Genomic DNA, 18,914 nt, shown 5'->3' with positions numbered 1-18,914 from the left:
ATATTGCCATCAAAATGAGAGGATGGTTTAGCCATGCAAAGCTGTTCATGTTGTACATGGAAAGATGATTAGGAGAATGAATTTTGATGCTCTTCATCTACCGAGATAATTGGGTAGCGAGTTACACTCACTATTGCACCATTTAAATGGGTATTACTTAGTCAATGCAGGGTAGTTAAAATAGCATGTAAAGAAATCGAAACATAGATTGCAGGCGGGTCCATCATTCATTTAAATGACCTACGAGGCCATGATGCCATGGGTCCGGCTTGGAATGTTCTGAGTCCCACTTGTCGTGTCAAATAATTTGTTTGGATAAACCTTTGCAGCGTTCCTGATCGAGGGAAGATGCCGAGTCATGGTCGCCCGTGATGAGAGGAACACTTGGAGATGGAGATTGGACCAGCAACACTATAATTTTGTTTCTTATGATTGTAGACGAGTTGACATCTGGATGATGGTGATCGACAGGCATTCCGAGATGCGATCGAGCTAGCTCTTGTCCAAATAAGTAGCCATTCTCATGATGTTGGAGTTGAGTGAAATGTCCGGCAAGTTTTTAGATATCTATTTAAAATATAAATATTTGTTTTATATTTTTATTTTTTGCGTTTTTGGCATCATGCTTGAAACACAAATTGTAGAGGAAAAATTATTTTAGAGTGCCAATCGAGCCTACTATTTTATGAATCCAATACTAGATTAGAAACTCGCTATTCAATCTGTAATGCACCAATTCTCTTGAGGTTCGGCTTGTAACTTCTGCAGAAAAAAATGGTTTATTCTTTCGCAACTTCAACTATTGAATCATACGATAGCCATATCAAAATTTATGCAAAATAGATAGAAAAAAAAATAGTGTCTTGAGACTTGTGTAAGATATGATGCAACAATTGATGTTGCGATAGAAGCACCCTTAAAATTACGCAATACTGAAACTCATTAGTGCGACAAATAGCATGAAAATGGGAATCTAGTTTCTATTAGGTAATGATGTGTTCATCCTTGTTCTCAAAACAGAAGTTTCCATGAGTCAAGAAGCTGAGGGAAGGGAAACACTTCTTACTATTCTAACTGTAAGAAACCTTTTGTAACAAAACAGTTGTTAAATTTTGTTTATCTGCGCAACCATGGCATGCATCTGATTATTAACTTTATATACATACATACATGCATATATACATATACATACATACATACATATATATATATATATAGTGTCGTCGCTGTCTGGACCAAGTCACGTAGTCGAGTTACTTCCTGCGACTAGGGATCCACCGTCAGTGGAGGTAACCTGTGCCTCCTTTGCGAGGAAACTGGGGAGGGCAAACTTGGGCTAACTCAGCCCAGATTTGTTCAAAAAAATCCCAAGAGTCTAGACTTGGTTATTTTTTACTCTCTTCGTTTGGTCCCTATTAGGGAGAATCCATTGGATGGTTTTTTATTTATTTGTGCCGCGAGAATAGATATATGGTAAGCCAATAAGTCCTCCCCAAATGATATAGATCACCAGCGAACTTTTATCTGGCAACAGAGAAAAAAGTGTTAAGCAGCCTTGCAGGATACAGCCCCAAGTGCGCTTGGCAGTATCTGAGCTGCTCAGAGCTATGTTGTGATTGTTAGGGCCTTCTAAGGAGTATAGCTTGTCTCAGTTGCAGGCAAGAAAGTTTAATCTGTTCCCATCTATTAACATCTTATGTTAAATCTTCATCAAATATCTTGTACAATTACCACCAAGGTTACACATACAGGTAGGTATCAGTACGTAACGACCATACCGCACCACACAGATACTGAACTGATATATGATATAAAAAATATACCGACCCTCGGTATACCAAAATCGGAGAACATACTGAACGTACTGATATTGTAATAAGATGGTACTAATACCGAGACGAAACAATGAACATTGATTACCACCAAAAAAATATCATACAATTTTAGGATTATAACATTTTCATTATGATTACATTTCTGGTTTGCCTATAGTTATATCTAACACCTGCTTAGAGTGGATCCGTTATTGGAAACAACAAATAAGAAAAATCTGTAAAGTGGATGACCTTAAGTACAATATGTAAACTTTTCTCCATAAATATTGGTTTCTGCTAGTACCACATGATATCTTGTTGATACCCAAAAGATAGGAAGGGATGGCATCACTTTCTCGAAGCATGCTTCTCCTTGCATCTGAATTAAACCACTACTACTTCCACCGATTTGTCCTCATAAGCACCGTTCGTTGCCTTTGTCCGAAAGTCTGTCCGCCTCAAATTTCAGCTCTGCTGCCAAAGAAAAGTTTGTAAATGAGATCATTCACGTACATTGGCCTCCTGCCCAACACGAGATGTTGACCACAACATCTCTTCTTGCGCAAAGGAACTGCTGATGAAACTGGGAGAAAAACATGCCTTGGCAGCAAGCAGGTAATGTAACCTTAAGTGCAGGAAAAGAAAAGGTTGAGAACCGCTGAGCCACAGTATTATTGTTTACAATAGCATGATCACATGATGACGTCTACTGAGACCGAATCTAGTTTTAAACAGAGCTAACTTATCAAGTCAGCTGGTTGGAAGCATGAGCTTGGTCATTTCCAATCCTTAAAAAAGGTCAAACAGGGAGAAAAACAAAACCCTCAAGTTATATAAATTCCTTCAAGATTGAAAAATTGAAAGTTTTGAATTTTTTCAAATATGATCATTTTCTTCTCTGTGAGAACTTGGTAGCCCAGGCAGGAAGTGGAAGTAAATGTGAGTTTGGGTGTGGTAAGAAAGGAAGCAAACTGCCAAATAACAAAGATTATGGAAACGCCTATTGTAATGATATCATCGGAACACATCTATTTGATTATTGCATCTTTAAAGAGAAAGTGTAAAGGTTTGAATAGTTAGAAAAATTAATGACAAATATTGTTTGATCAATTTTGATGAAAGAGAGGTAGCATGGAAGACATTTTTATCACACACGGACACCATGAAACAAGAGCCGGAGTGGGAACAAGATTCTGGAGAGGGTGTCCAGCCTGGTTAAGAAATTCCAGATACTTATGTTTGACTAGAAAATCCTGTATGTGTTAAATATTCTTTTATCTTTCAAACAACATAGATGTTGAATAAACTATGACCAAAAAGATGGTTAACCCCCAAATCCTTGCATCCACTTTTTATGTTTGGTAAATATGACATTCTACAGCCATTCTTGTCCATTTTCCATGAATTTATACTGCATAAAAGACCATTCATGAGGAGAAAATAGAAATGCTACCTTATATTCTGATCATAAGTAAAATGAGGCTGATGGCTATGGAAAAATTGGTATCACCACGAAGCAGGATGATACAATCTCCTATTTATAATATTATTGTAGAATGAGATTCCATAATTCATAGATATGAACATGGAACAAACAAATAACTTACTTGTTATAATGGTTAACTCAACTATTTCAACATCCTAGCTTACATGACCGCCAATAATACATAAAACTCTCTCCCGAAGCTTCTGAACAGCCTGCACACAATCAAAATATGTTACAGAGAAACTATATATATTGGAAGCAACTGATGCAAAATCAGAATCGTCTTTTTGAATATTCTAGTTCTCACCCAATATGATACTTTTGCCCATCTCTGAGCAGAGTCTGCTGCTTCCTTGAGATGTAAGCTGCTGGGAAGTTTATAGGAAACACAATATGTAGAATTTTCTGTCGCCTCTGCTACCCAAAGATGATTCATTTGGTCCCTTGCTCGCTTGGCAAGATTAAAGAAGCCAACCTGCAGAGGAAGCATAAGACTTACATTACACAGGAAGATATTCAGTAGCAGCAAACTCGGTAGTCTTGCAAATTTGAAAGGGAACAATATATATACAAATGGCTATTACTGAAGCTGCATGTAAAGAATGTCATCCTTAAGATAGTTGAATACCCAGTACCTAACCCATAATGTCAAAATGACTATAAACATTTAAAACCCATTATATTTTAAGTAATTATATGAAACAACAAAGAAGATGACTACTCAATCATCATATACTAGGAATTTGAAAATCATCCAATTCCAAAGTTTTAAGAGCAATGCCAATATTTCTTTTAGTGTTAGAACGTATGATACTAAAAATCTTCCATACAAACAAATAGCCCATCACATACTGTGCTTCCTGAATAGGTGTGGCTGAAAAGTGCAGATGAATCATTGTCAATCATGGGCGAACAGAAACTGACAGCAAGCAAACGATCATATTGCCCTTCAAACAAAGATTCCGAACTGCATGTGGATCCATCAGTCAGGAAAATCCACTGCTTTTTCTGGCATCCAGATATATAAACGTCTCCCACATGCACGATTACAGCTGCAATATCAAACTCACTGGAAGGAAAATAAGACTAATTTATGAAGGGAGAATGATAGGGGGAGAAAATGGAAAGCAAAATTGCACAACATTCACCTTGCTAGAGGTACCTCACCCAAATTTGACAATGTAATTGATTTGCGAGGGGTGAAAAATGGTCTGCAAAAAACAAATATGACATATCTTTGCTTCTGAAATTTAATCAAAGAAAAATGCAGCATTTGCTTACTCAAATTTATCAGTCTGTATGGCACAGGTTGGTTTCCATACTGTAGAAGATCCTCTAGCTTGTAAGTAAAGGATATTGGTACCAAAGTTCAGTGGCATGAGTCCAGCAACAGAATATATCTTTCCTTCAACAAGATCAACTTTCTGATGCTCAGGAATGACAAATCAAAAAAAAGAATTTCTTTTAGAATGCCTTGTGGAAATAAACTAAGGTAACAGAAGATGCGGGGAAGGGGATCATAATTTAACTGAAGGAATGCAAGTAGATAGACAGTTCGAAAGGGGGTCCAAAATAAGGAATTTGGCAAGTAAAATGACTTCAAAGATGCTCTTATCAACGAGAGGGGATGTGGAAGCTCTGCATGTCAATGTATCAGAAAGACAACAATATATCAATGCATCTCTCTCCCCTTTAACTTTTTTTTATATGGCTTTCTCATTTTTCTTTTTGGTACGTGTTTTATTTTCCCACAGGGTGGAAGAAAAAAATAATAGTAATATGAAGCATAAGGTCTCAACCACACCTGCTTTTCAGTTGGATTCCAGATTGTTATCAAGCCTTCCCTTGGTTGGCACTTTCTGCATGAGCCCTTACTGGTTAATCCCACCACCCTCACTCTCATAAAAGGGGTTACATCCCTGGAATTGAGGCCTGCATCTTCAAAAGATTTCTCAATCTTCTTCTGAATATAAGACTGCCTGAGTGCCTGATGTTGGATGAATCTTCACTCAGTAAAGTTTTTACAAAAAATTATGAAGAAGATTTCTTAAAGCACACCTTTTGCTTTGCCTGATAAGCTGAAAAAGAAATTAGTTGTTCGGAACTCATATCTGCCATTAACACCTCAGGCTCAGCAGCAGCCTCAAGAATCTTTAAAATATTTGCCCCTTCATCGCTATCATTATCATTGTCAAAAACATCCTGTTGCTCAGACATAATATCGTCTACAATTTTTGATCGCCTGAAAATTTATCTTGCAATCAGAAGCTGTATTGGAAAGAGTGCGATTGGGATTACTGTTCTACAGCAAATAAAGCGGGCAAACAAGCAAAAAGAGATGCTGTTCCTTATATCATGAGTAAAGAAATAATCTAGGAAACACATTTTGAATAACCAGGTTGACACCACAATGAGTGAGCAAGGTCGACTACTGTTTTTCCATCCAATAGTAAAAAATGTTGCCACCCTCCCACCAAGCATATTGCCAGAGCATTACCAATTCCAATCAAAAGCAAACATAGCGATAAAGTTACTCTAGCTTATAATTTACCATGCCCATTTATCACTACAATCATTACCATCAAGTTGTCGGATCCTACTTATATTCGTGCATAGAATCAAACGTCAAGACTATGAGAAACAACAGATAGACTTAAATTTGAGAGAATACAAACACTATGAGTTCATTATCTCTAACAAATATTCAATGCAAAGATTTTTAAGCTTCAGCAGTACTAGTCCTATCTGTTTAGGCCGAAATGGATCAGTTTGCATCAAGGGTAAACACAAACTAACCCCTAATTTTAGGTTTTCTTTAGTTTGCTGACTTTTACTTAAATACCTCAAAAATAAAAGGGCCCCCTTCGGCCCTTGCTTTGAACAAAACAGGAGACCGGAGTGGAGCCCTCTTCCGCAGCTTCCCGGCAGCTCTCTGGCCTCCGCCTCCTCCGCGCAGCAGCTCCCCGGCCTTCCGTTGGCTCTCCGCCGGCCTCTCTCGGCCTCCCCCTTCTCTCTCTTTTCCTCTCTCGTTCTCCCTCTCCCCCGCCTCTTCTACTGTGTCGGTACAGGCCCGGCAAGGTGCAGGCCCGTACCAACTCGTGCCACCGGGCAACCAGTACGGTGCTCAGTACCAATTCCGCCGACCCTGGTGTCAACTCTCAATACTTTCCTTTTTTATCTTGGTTAAACAAACAAACGTAAACCTTGATGGTCCAAATGCTTCAAAAAAAATCCTTTCATTGTACTTTGTAGGGATTAAACAAAAAACCAACAAAATACATTACTCTTCTTAGTAGCGACATTTTTGATATAATGTACCGCTCATTTAATTAATTGGCTGCTTAAAACTTAGAAAAAGAAATGCTTAAATTCAGTATAATTGTGAATTCTACTAAACAAATGATGAAGAAAAATATTGGAATGCACTAGACACCAAAAAAGTTTTAAAATTGCAAAATATAATGAATTTTTAAGCATCTAAAGTTCAAACAAGTAAACCATCTATGTTCATGGTACAAAATACCGGTATGTTCTATTAATGTTATTTATATGCAACATGAACTTCATTCTAGACCTACTGAGACCGCACAAATACAGAACTTGTACACCAAAAAAATACTCTAAATGTTGTGAAATAACTTTCTTGGTTTCTTTTGTTTTTTTTCTATTTTTACAATTATCTTATCTTTCCAATTTTTATGACTGGAAAATGGAGCAAAGCTGCCTATTCCAAAACTCGTAAGCCTGACCAAAACCAAAATCCAGTTTTTTCGAAGCTTGATTTAATGTGTAGTCAAACTCTGTCCGTTGGTGGTTTCTATATATCACTCATTATACATGCACTTCTATTCTATCAGGTTACCAACAGCAAAAGCAAAATACCTCTGGTGGTACAGTTGAAGGGCTTTATGTTCCATCCTTTCTGATCCTACAACAGATCCACCATCAGGGAACCTGAATTGCACATTGATGAATTGATACTAGGAAGATAAACATTGTGCTATTCTTGCAAGACAACAAAATTAGGACCAAATCACTATTCACCTCTCCTTATATAAAACAGGATAAATCCTGGTAATCCCAACCAATGTCCTTGGAACTTTACCCCCACCTGCCTTTATGCAGCTAAAAGCCAATGGAGCCCCAAGACCCTTGCCTGGAAATACACATGAAGAAGGCATGCTGAAGAAGGCCACAAAGAACATAACAATAAAAATAATAATAAAGTGCAAACAGATAAACACCAAAACAAGTCTCAAGACTAGTGTCGCAACTGGAAAGTGCATACATAATCCCAATGCATCAGCCCAGTGTGCCCGATACGTCCCGTTACTATGTATCAGTAAACTAACTGTTTTTGATGCCTGAAAAGAAGCAAAAGACAATGATAGGCTCTAACATTCCAAATGTCAATCTTAAATAGTTTATAGAACTTGATAGACAGAATGAACCTCAAGCGGTGAAACAGGTCCAACCCAACCTTGCAAACCAGCACCCCAGATCTGAAAAGGTTTATTTTGTCAAGTGTTGAATGGCTGAAATCTGATAAGAAATAATTAAATAATGTAGAAATATCAATGAACATCCAATGTACCCGAAGCTTCTGGCCAACAAATAGCTTTCCGGTCCGGAGTTGTTTTGACAGTAACACATCTAAGAAAGCATCCAATGAATACCTGCAACAATGAAAAGTTTAGAGCTCCAAAGGAGCTTAGTAATCTTTCACACAAGGCATAACAAAGGCATCCATTCACCATCCATCAGTAAATTCTATTCTCATATTGCGGTTACTTTCAACTGTAATTGAGCTGGTAAGCTTGTTGTTATTCTCATTTGGACCAGTCATATCATCCATTTTACAGATCTCTGTTTCAGAATAATGGATTGCTGAAATACATAGAACCATCATAGAAGAAGGTAATGCATCCCCATCCAGAATTTTCTTTATTGCTGATCTATGGCCATAGTTGACTTCTCTCTCATACCTGACATCCAATGATAGCACAGACATTATTCCCATGCAATTTAAACTTTTGCATGTTGGAATTAGAAGATAGTGCAAGAATTTCACCTGTACTTTAATTCCTCGAGCACATTAGACACCGTTAAGTACTTGCCACTAGCTTGAACCGGATAGCATCGTTCGAGGCTTGCAAGTTTCCAAACAATCCATTTGTAGTGGTTTGCGACCCACCTAAAGGGAAAAATATACAAGAAAAACCAAAATGTAGCATCTAGCTAAACAAAAACTAAGTGAAAAATTAACAATTATCTAATTAGATGCAGGATTGTTTTAAATAATAAGCACATCTCCAAACTTCGCCATATATAGAAGAGCCACAGAAATTGCATTAATCACTATCTCATCCAGGATAGGAACCAATTAATCGAACTTAAGTATGCCCCAGGGGAAGGTGAATGATAATACGTTATGTTTGCCAAAACAAGGTTAAATCAGCTTGAATCTAAAAGTTTGTGCCAAAGTTCATGTGTCTTTGCCTCTCCACAGGTGCCATTAAAGGAGACAGGAAGAATATGAATTTAGGTGTTTGTTCATGTGAAACAGAGGTCAAGGGTTGCTCAAATATAAAACCTAGTCACAAAATTCCCTAAATTTTTGAAAAGAAAATTTAAATTTTCTAGGGAAAGTTGGTGGTACTGCAAGTTATTCTATTTCAAAATCAAAACTAGCACAACCCTAGTTGCCTATAATCAAGGATTACATGACTCTCAAATTCAGGAAGCATGCACATTAAAGAAGTGTCAATATCAGGGACATTGATCAACAAAGGAAATAAATAACTAATAATTTGATGGTGTTGTTCCTTTTTTTCTATAAATGAACTTGGCTGTTGTATGCTAAACATGCCATATGATTTAGAAATAGCAACACGGTGAAACAGCATAAGTTTACCATATAAGCTAGCCCAACCTAAGGTTGGTTTTCATATGATATGGTAGCAATTCAAAATGAGCAATCAAAAAGTGGGTTAGAAGCATCAAAAAGCGAGTGCAGGTGCAAGAACAAGATAATATATCCCCAACTAAAAGATCTTGATACAAAAATACAGATTAAGATGCAGTAGGCAGCCAATGCTGTAACCTTCAATTCATAAATAAAACGAAAGAAAGAAGAACATATGCTGAAAATAGAATAAGAGTATAAGGGTAATATCTGAGAAACAGGGAGGAAGCACAACAAAACAACCATGCTGAAGTCATTGGAACAGCACAGTCGTTTCTCTATAACATATTCTTAAAGATGCTTCCTTGAAAGCTGATTCCTTTCTAGACATATGACAATTAATATATGGCCCTTAAGACAAACTCCCTAGCCCACCATATTTCCATATATGGAGTCCAAAACAGCATCTAGGATCAAACCAAACTTTTTGATTAGAAGCTCTATTTCAAATTTATTGTGGCCCGACAGAGAAAACATTACCCGTCAACTAACATATACCATTGATTATTTATGAATTAGTGTAAACATTTATGTAGATGTCACATCTACTGAATAGTCTGAATTATGAAGATATTTTCAATAATAACATATGAACTATTTTTGTTTTAATGTGTTTCACCGCTGATATTTTCCAAAACTTCTTTAGAATTTTTGTTGTGTTATAAGATTTTGCTCTTAAATATTTTGACGATTTGTATTATGATAACCAAATTTTCAGTAGAAATGGTTGAGAGAGGCAGTAGAAATGGTTGAGAGAGGTAGCTAAAACATAATGCAGTTAGGCTGAAGCTATGAAAAACTTGAAGAAGCTTTGAGCAATAGAGGATCACTATAATTTTAGGTCTGAGCTTTTTTTCTACAACTGGCTAAAACCAAACATCAAACCAAGGTTTTCAGTCTCAGAACCAGGGACCATATAGGTACCTTAGCAGCATGGCTTGGGTGTGTATGGTACACCACCATACTAACACATGATATGCTGCTGGAGTTGGCACAATAGCTTACAGTGCTGTATTGAGCCTCTGTACCATACCAGATCGGTACAGTATGCACCACACCAAGCAGTGCAGGCTGGTACCAAATCCTTGTATCAAATTTCAGCTGCGCTCAGGACAGTATGGAATCTTATTGCTTCAATTTTGGTGATCATTGATCTAGTTTGCAAAACACATAATCAGAATGAAAGAAACTTTTCTTTCAAATTAGGACCATAGAACTACAATGATATACAGGTGAAATTTTAAAAAGATCAGCAGAACATACTCTTTAGTTGCACTTAATAATGAAGCACCAGACTGAAGCAGCATATTTTGAAAGGCTTCTGGCCCAATTTCATAGCCACCAGATTCATCACGAAATCTGTATTGCAGTGCATTATCTGCATTCATGTGTTTCACTTCATCTGGTAGATGTGCCAGCTGAATAAAAATACAGGTCAATATACTGACAGATAAATACAATATATAAATAAAAAGGAACTTCTAATCAGAGAATCAAATACCATGTTTTGCTGACTAGTGCATTTGCCAAAGAAATCCTTAATATTCTTTCGCTTAAATTGAAATGGATAATGAGAGGACACCCTCACTCTGCGACAGCAATTTTCTGACATGGATGTATCTACAAGAAGTAGGTCAATTAATATACTGCAAAAATATGGTAACCATACTTTCAATAACATTGCACCAATTACCAGTAGCCAAGGAAGAGATGCTGCCATTTAAAGGAGCAGTGAACCTGAATGAAAGCTAGCAAGAACACATCATAAGTACAATGACACATTGGAAATATGATACTGCATGAAATTACAAAAAAAGAAATGGAAGTCAAACAAACCTAGAACTACGTGGCCTTTTAAATGGAGAGACAGAGCTTCTCCTTCTGAGCCTTTTCTTTTCGCTGGAAAGCCGATTTATATTTGCATGATCCAAACTAATGTTATTTGAAATATCAACCAGTGTTCCACCTGATGGTCTGCATTCTGGAACCATTTTCACAAAGTCAATGACGGTATGAGTTACATATAGGTCTTTGTTTGAAGCCTTTGCATGTGAGACTTTTTACCATTTGAATGATGAAAGTTCTCCACAACAAACTTACCGATATTCACTTGATCTAGCATAACACCCAGAGAATTGGTACCCTGAAGGGGATGTGATGACGCCTTTTGATTGGCAAATGATTGTATGCAAGGTAAGGGTTCTGACACAGATTTGCACTTTCCAGCATTTTGGTGCACAGACGAGATGTTTTCTTTATTCCAAAAAGTCCTGCCACAATCGCTCTCATCTTTAGGAACCAAGATAAATGGTTGATCTGCTTTCTCATCATTCTGTAGAACTTCAGAGTCTGAATCAACAAGAAGGCTCCTTGCACGCTGTAATGCATCACTAGAAATCTGTATAGATCTTCCACCTGCAGTGTGGAATTTAATATGCATCTGGGTAGAATTAGATGAATGCAATTCAAACCCCAGAGGATTTTGAAGTGAATCTTTAGCCAACTGGTTTCTTGATAAGGAAAAATCCTTTGAATATCTTTGGACTGATTGTGCATCCATGGGGTCAATTCTAATTGAGCCAGTATTACCAGAATTCACATCCCATTTGAGCTTCACATGTGGATTTTCCCTCGGAGTAGTTATCCTGGCATCCAAATGATCCATTGCAAGCTCGAAACATTGTATAGAAGGGTCATTATGCCCCTCCAAACCCAGCAAAGCAGAAGCCCTAAGAAGACCAGAAGAAGATAAATTTACAGTTTTACCAGAGCCTGTCTGGAAAAGGGAATCAGAGAAACTGGAGTTTCCATCCACTGTATGTTTGTGCAGCAGGTCTGCAAATTGAAATTTAGAGATTAACAAAATCCGACAATCAGATAAAAGAAATATATGTGCTAAAAATAATTGATCATTGGCATTTATCCATACATACAAATCCTTTTTCATGAAGACATGAGAAATATGTAACAAGCACACAGCATAGTTATTATGCTTGTGGCCAATGCGTTGGAATGCCAAGGTAAAGGTAATCCACGTTGATTGACTTAACTGATATAATGATATTTGATTGAACAAGAACTTGTCCATTGATATAGTTGCGTGGTAACAGATCACTACAAGGCTTCACTCAAGGTGTCAAAGCTCAACCATGCCATACCAGACCCTGTCTCATGCCATAACAAATAAATCAACCTCCACTGATACAGGAGTATCATCCAGATCTGTGAACCATGGGTAGATATGAAGGCCCATATCTCGTACCACACACGTATGAATGATATGGGGGCAAACCTACGGGATTTGAAACCTTGGTTGAAATTTAAATCCCTGCTGCTTAGATCATTCTCGGATATAAGTAATGATGTTATAATGAACAAGCATATAACATAGCAAATGTTCGCAAATAAATTAACATCGTTGATTGGATCATCTTGACAAAATTGTTGCAAAAACAAATAGGACAAAAATTTGCTGTATGTGGAACTACATTATAGGACAACACTTGTCTTAGTATCTATTGTGCATTCTGTCATTCATTTTAAGCATTTGGACATAGATCATGCATTAGTCATTACACAGCTTCCATGAAAGCATCTATTACCGTGGTGTCTTACTGATAAGGTATGAGCCATAGTCTGTTGTACGGGTCAGTACGGACCGGTACGGTACAGCTACATTTTTCAGTTCCGACCATTCACAATCTATACCGGTCGGTACCGGTACGTACCAAACCGGTACCGGCTCGAACCGACCGGCCCGTACCGGCTTCAAATTTTTTTTGGCTTTTGGCCCGAACCAGCCAAACCGGTACAGTACCGTTCGGTTTGGTACGGTACCGGTATCGTACCAGTACCGGCGCCCACTGGTATGTCGGTACGGTTAGTACGGCGGACCTTACTATTGATTCCACTACTAGGGGACCTTCATAAAAAGTTTAGGTACCAACAACTGCAATCAGCTCAACTATTGTCAATTACCTAAGTTGGAATAAATCATATTACTGTCCTATGCAATTTAGTTTCATCGGAATAAATAACTAAAAAGCATCATCAAAATCTAACAAGTTACGAACTTATGTCTCAGCCAACAAGAAAAGCTAAAAGAATTGTTCTTCTAGCATTTTTTACATCACCAAACTAACATAAGGGATAAGCAAATAATCTCTCTACATGGGTTTTTTGGACATCCCCAAAAGTTGTTAGAGTAAGAAGGCTTTTCAACATTCCATGTGGTACTCCTTATATGGTTCTGTAACACCGCTGCTACGGTAACATTGCAAAGGCACTTCATATAATATATAGCTAATTTTCACCATCGCATGTGCAGGTTGATACGAAAGAGGTAATTCACCTTGAAGAATATCAAGCATTATTTTGAAAAAGAAATAACAGAAACCAATACAGGCCCACATAATGATGTTAGTGCCATGTTCATCAATGTGTCACGTGCATTGTTGGCAACAAATGGGCATGCACCTCATCATAGCAAATAGTATTTATTTATGCAAGGTCATGCAACAGATAGCGATTTGCAACAATAGTTGGTATTGCATTTAGTGGTGCAGGTTAGTTGGGGAATTCTGTTGTTTTTGTCATTAGCATTGTAAAATTGTTGATTTGACATCCAACCATACATAGGGAAATCTTTGCACTTCTTGGTTTTCTTTCTATCCTTCCCTTAATAGCACAGAGAAAGAGCAGAAGATAGGTTGAGTATGGACAATACAACAATAAGATGCAACCACCAAGATATATTGATTGCTCATTGCTAAGTCTTTTCAGCCACGCAAAATGATAATGGTCTAGAATCATATTCAGCAAAGAAGATTCAAGAAATATATACAATTCTATTATATGCACTTAGCACAAAAAGGTTGAATTGCTTTCAAGTCAACTCGGAATAAGAAAAAAAAAAAGAACTAATATGCACAGAACAAAGAAAAACAGATCAAAATTAATCACCTCTTTCCAAATTATGTCCATCTTGAAGAACAGACTGTGCTTTTTTAATAGAAGGCGGTTTTAGTAATACAGACCTCCCAGATTCAGTGCAAACATAGTAGCACCATCATTATTGCTACCAACTTGAAGAGGGTTCAAAGATTCCAAAGTCAGGGGAAAAATACAGGTACCAAACAGTGAATGGCTTATCAATTGAGAGAGCAGAGAATATGTAAAAGAAATTATTTTCAAATATTTTATGAACCTACGAACATGATATATTTATGATCCTGCACTTTGAGAACTTTAGAGTATAGCAACTATGGTTTATAATCTGCTTGCAGAACATTAACAATTGGCCCATAGGAGTATGCATGCTCATAGGTGGGATAAAGTGTTGAATACTTAAATTACAAGGCCTGAAAGAGTGCAGGTTACCTTGTAACATCACCATCCAACTATAAAGCAGTATCTAGCTTTCTCATGCCAATTGGATTATGCCAGTTGACACTCCTGGGAAGTAGTGCTGGAGATTTGAGGAGGGAAAAGAAACCATACTTAGGGGAATAATGTAAGGTATTTGAGATCGCAAGGCCCAGATGATGGTCAAGGTTCACATATGTGTAACAAATGTACAGAAAAAAAATCTAGCGTGGAGAAAAGCGCAGGGTTAGGCTTCAGGTTAACGTAATTTGGGGATGACCAATAAAAATGGTGAACAATTTCATATACCTGAAGATAACGACTTCGTTGGCTATATACAGAGAGATTAGGACGTTGTTGGTGAATGTTTTTTCTTGAGCACACCGCAGAACAGGTAATGCACAATATGAAATATGAATCTTTCCTTTATTACTTGATGGTTATAAATGCTAGATGTGAAACTTTTCTGACTTGTCACATACAATGCACTAATCAAGTATATCATACACCAATGTTCGCACTTTACCGGCATCCTTATGGGGTATATGAATGCACTAATCAAGTATATGAATATATGGGGTAAATAATGTGCACTCACATGCATACCTCATTTAAAGTTTCAGATCAAGTTTGCACTGTTCTATTTCAAATGACAAAAGATTCCAAGGATTTGTTTGACCAAATTTGGTTTTGAGAGACACGCAAATAGCAACTAAGAAAGATACCATTTCAAAATACAGAAATAAAGGGCAAAAGCAAATAGACAAGAATTAATTAAAATAAAAGATGAAAAACTGACAATTTACCTTTCTTAATATTTTCTCCTTCAAGAACAGCAGTTGCCTTCCTGATTGAAGACTGACTCACCATAACTGACTTTCCCGATCCAGTACAAAACATTGGAAAACCCCCATCACTGCCACCACCCTCCAAAACTGTTGCAGCTCCTAAATGCAAATAACACATATATGTAAAGAGACAGTGTGAATGCAGCATTAATTAATGAACTGTACCCAAAATTATTTTAGCACGTTTCCATTTAAGAAAAAAATAAAGAACAATGGAAGCAATCATGTCATAAAATATATTCTTATTGAATTTATTGAGATGTGCCCAACAAGAAAAATAGAGAAAAGAAATTTAATGTTTTATGATTTCTAAAAGATATGTAAAATCTTACAGATTATGTTTATTTTCATCTATAACCAATTCAGAATTTTTTGACAAAATATCATAATGTGTTGCTTTAAAATTTAAAAAATAAAATAAAATTCTGCTGGCACCACAGACAAACTTAAAGTTCCTCTAGATGCATTTATCATTTTAATTCCAACATACACGAGCAATAATTAAAAGAAAGCAGGGACACTCTTGGTAATTAAACATCAGCAATATATAAATAAAGGGCAAGAAGTGGTTAAAATCAGAGTACACAAAGAAGAGGAGCAACAGAGTCACCTTTGTTCGTACCCACTGCTTCAAGAACAGCTGATGCTTTCCTGATAGAAGACTGCCTCACTCTAACTGACTTCCCAGAACCAGTATGAAACATTGGAAGGTGCTCCGCACCCCCATCCTCTAAACTTATTTTAGATCCTAAGATAAAAATGTATATCAACATAAGCCGATGAACAAAAGGCATGATTCATTTGTGAACTACTCCTAGAACTTTTCGCTATTGGATAATGAAAACAATAAAAAAAGAAGCAAGATTTACCTTTCTCCATATCCACTCCTTCAAGAACAGCTGCTGCCTTCCTCATAGAAGACTCTTTCACGGTAACCGACTTCCCATAACCAGTACGAAACATTGGAAAGCCCTCTGCACCGCCACCATCCTCTGAATGAAAAAAAATAAGGTTTTATAACTATAAATAAGAAGAGGCACGATTTATTTGTGAACTTCTCCCAATCTTTTTCTTCATTGATTGAAAAAGGAGAAAAAGAAATAAAAGAAAGAATGCTGGCAAGCGGACCCATAATAATTAAAAAACAAAAATTTTACGACTCGATGGTGCATTTTATCTAAGAATTTACATAAGAACTGTTGATCTACCTCTATCGGTAGCATCTCCTCCTTCAAGAAAAGAACTTGCCTTCCGAATCGAACTCTCACTCACCGAAACGGATCGTCCCAATCCCGTACGGAACATCGGCACTCCACAACGAGCCCCATCACCACCTTCTATGACCTTCTGACGCGCTGGGGAAAAAAATAATCACAAAGAATCACGACGAATGGCGGGAGAACGCCTTTTCTCAAAGATTAAATGGGTAAAAATACCTTGGATCACGAGATCTTCCATGGATGGGAGGCGAGAATCGGGGTGGTTCTCCTCGCCAAGAACAAGGGTTTCAGGCGGCGGCTGTTCCGGCCGGCGCCCGGGATCTCCGCCTGCTGCGCTCCACCGGAAGTGGCCGCCGGCAGTCGGAAGAATCTGCCACGTCAATCGATCCCGCGACGTCGGCATGTGCCTTTTTTTCCGTAAGGAAAGAAAGTGAGGAAGGATGAGAAATTCTGCGGTGCGAAGGAGTGAAAGGGGAGGGAAGAGAGGCGGGAAGATGGAAAGTTCTAAAATAGAGTCGGTGCCGCCTCCAGAAGGGCGAACGCCAGTAAAAGAACGCAACGCCTCCGGACCCCGGTGCTCATTTGTTGAGAAGCCCCGGACCCGGCAATTTTTTTTAAGGTATATTCGGGTTATCATTTGGATGATTTAGCTAAAAATTTTATTAGATTTATGAATTACAACCATCGAATTATGAATTGGGTGAGATCTATATTCATAAACATTCAAAAATAATTTTGAAGTGAACTGACTATAAAATCTCGATAATTTTTTTTTTTTTATCTCTATAAATTTCACACCAGCCTACACTGAAGTTATTCCTGTATACTTATATGAATGTAGGCCACAGCTGGTAATCCTACAATTTTTTTGATTATACTTTCAACCTATAAATTTAATAAAATTTTTAGCTTAACCATCCAAACAAGTTCTTAAGGATATTTTTTTTCCCAATGGATGAAACAATAAAGGAAAAATGGAAATGAACTCCCATTTCATGATGCATCAAAGTGGTAGCTTCAAAATCAGCATTAACTCCAATTCTCACTGGTTCACGTTTAATATCTTGTGAAAGTTTCTATAGTCCGGCACACTGCGATCCTGAGACTAGTTCATATCTACTTCTATGGCCAATTGCGGTTTTTTTTTTTTTTGAAATAATACTTCTGCGACAAAGTTAAACTAGTGTTTCATTTTTATTTCTATGACCAAAAAAACAGTCTCTTTCCGAGACTGTTTTTAAAAAAAAATCCTCTTGCCGCGAGTTTCAACAAAGTTTCTGGTATGTTGGATTGCCGTAACTGAGAAATCCAGCGAGTTTCAACTAGACCAAGCACGTCGTCTGCTGACACTAGTCAATATTTAGCAAAATTTTTATGGGAAATTTCAACGAGTTTGAGCACGTCCCACTTGCTAAGATTAATTCATGCTTTACAAAAGATAAATTAATGTTGGTTGCAAGTTTCACATAGTTCCAGCATGCTACAACCGAGACTGCCATCATAAATCTCTTCAATCTTCTGTTTTACCAGTTACATTGCACCCTGCAATCTTCAGTTGTGTCAGTTATGCTGCACAGTTACTAAAGAATCTAGATGCAGGATAGATTCTTAAAAGGTTCTTGATCATGTTAGAGACCACTAAGTGGGTATTGACATGAAGCAATGTTCAGGATCAAGAATTGAAGCACAATATAGACCTCCCTATCTCTCTCTCAAAAACAAAACAAAACAAAACAAAAAAAACAAAAATATACACAGGCAGGGGCAGGTTTTAAAGGGTGCTCCTGTCTGGTTTCGGAAAACACACAGTAATTCCCCTTGCTCCGTGATAGTCAATTTCAGCAATATTGTGTTTTGCACCAGACGGAAACAGATAAAGATCAATACCATTTCATAGGGAGAAAATGCCACAACAAGAACTTTAAGGCAATGGATTCCCAGCATTGATCATATGAAGACCTATCACATCTGAATTAAGGGCAAGGATCCAATGGCTCCAGGAGATATCTAGTTTCAGCAACAGTCTTGAAAGTATTTCAGCCTGCTTGTAGAAAGTGACTGGGCTTCCATTGCCAGAGTCAAAGTTCATGAGTGACCTCCTCTGGAGTCATCACTTTCAAAAGATTGTCAACTAAAAAGTTTGGATTGGCAGGGGGCAAAAAGATAAATAAGCTTGGCACGAGGGACATGATTTTTGCCTCTTCCTGAGCCTGTTGT

General features: G+C 37.5%; 1 protein-coding gene across 4 annotated transcripts; it reads right to left on the bottom strand.

Moving 5' to 3' along the window:
* Positions 1-1,887: 1,887 nt before the first annotated feature.
* LOC103696436 (protein BREAST CANCER SUSCEPTIBILITY 2 homolog B-like) lies at positions 1,888-17,285 on the bottom strand. Of its 4 annotated transcripts, none has more exons than XM_026800892.2 (25): positions 16,914-17,285; positions 16,686-16,832; positions 16,347-16,469; positions 16,088-16,225; positions 15,436-15,576; positions 11,366-12,100; positions 11,102-11,246; positions 10,959-11,002; positions 10,767-10,885; positions 10,529-10,683; positions 8,372-8,494; positions 8,055-8,285; positions 7,895-7,976; positions 7,752-7,802; positions 7,589-7,664; positions 7,345-7,456; positions 7,183-7,254; positions 5,359-5,542; positions 5,105-5,287; positions 4,582-4,724; positions 4,449-4,511; positions 4,153-4,369; positions 3,608-3,775; positions 3,422-3,512; positions 1,888-2,439 (listed from the first exon to the last, which is right to left on the bottom strand). In XM_026800892.2, the coding sequence occupies exons 1-24, from the start codon at positions 17,098-17,100 to the stop codon at positions 3,456-3,458; spliced, it is 3,696 nt and encodes a 1,231-aa protein (XP_026656693.1). In that variant the 5' UTR covers positions 17,101-17,285; the 3' UTR covers positions 1,888-2,439; positions 3,422-3,455. The 4 variants fall into 4 exon arrangements, with proteins under 4 accessions (XP_026656693.1, XP_038988929.1, XP_008776286.1 ...); XM_039133001.1 differs by having other exon boundaries at positions 1,888-2,397; XM_008778064.4 differs by having other exon boundaries at positions 1,888-2,288.
* Between the last annotated feature and the right edge of the window lie 1,629 nt (positions 17,286-18,914).

This window comes from Phoenix dactylifera, chromosome 13, assembly GCF_009389715.1.
Source record: "Phoenix dactylifera cultivar Barhee BC4 chromosome 13, palm_55x_up_171113_PBpolish2nd_filt_p, whole genome shotgun sequence".
Taxonomy (NCBI): Eukaryota; Viridiplantae; Streptophyta; class Magnoliopsida; order Arecales; family Arecaceae; genus Phoenix; species Phoenix dactylifera.
This window is presented reverse-complemented; position numbering and strand designations above follow the sequence as displayed.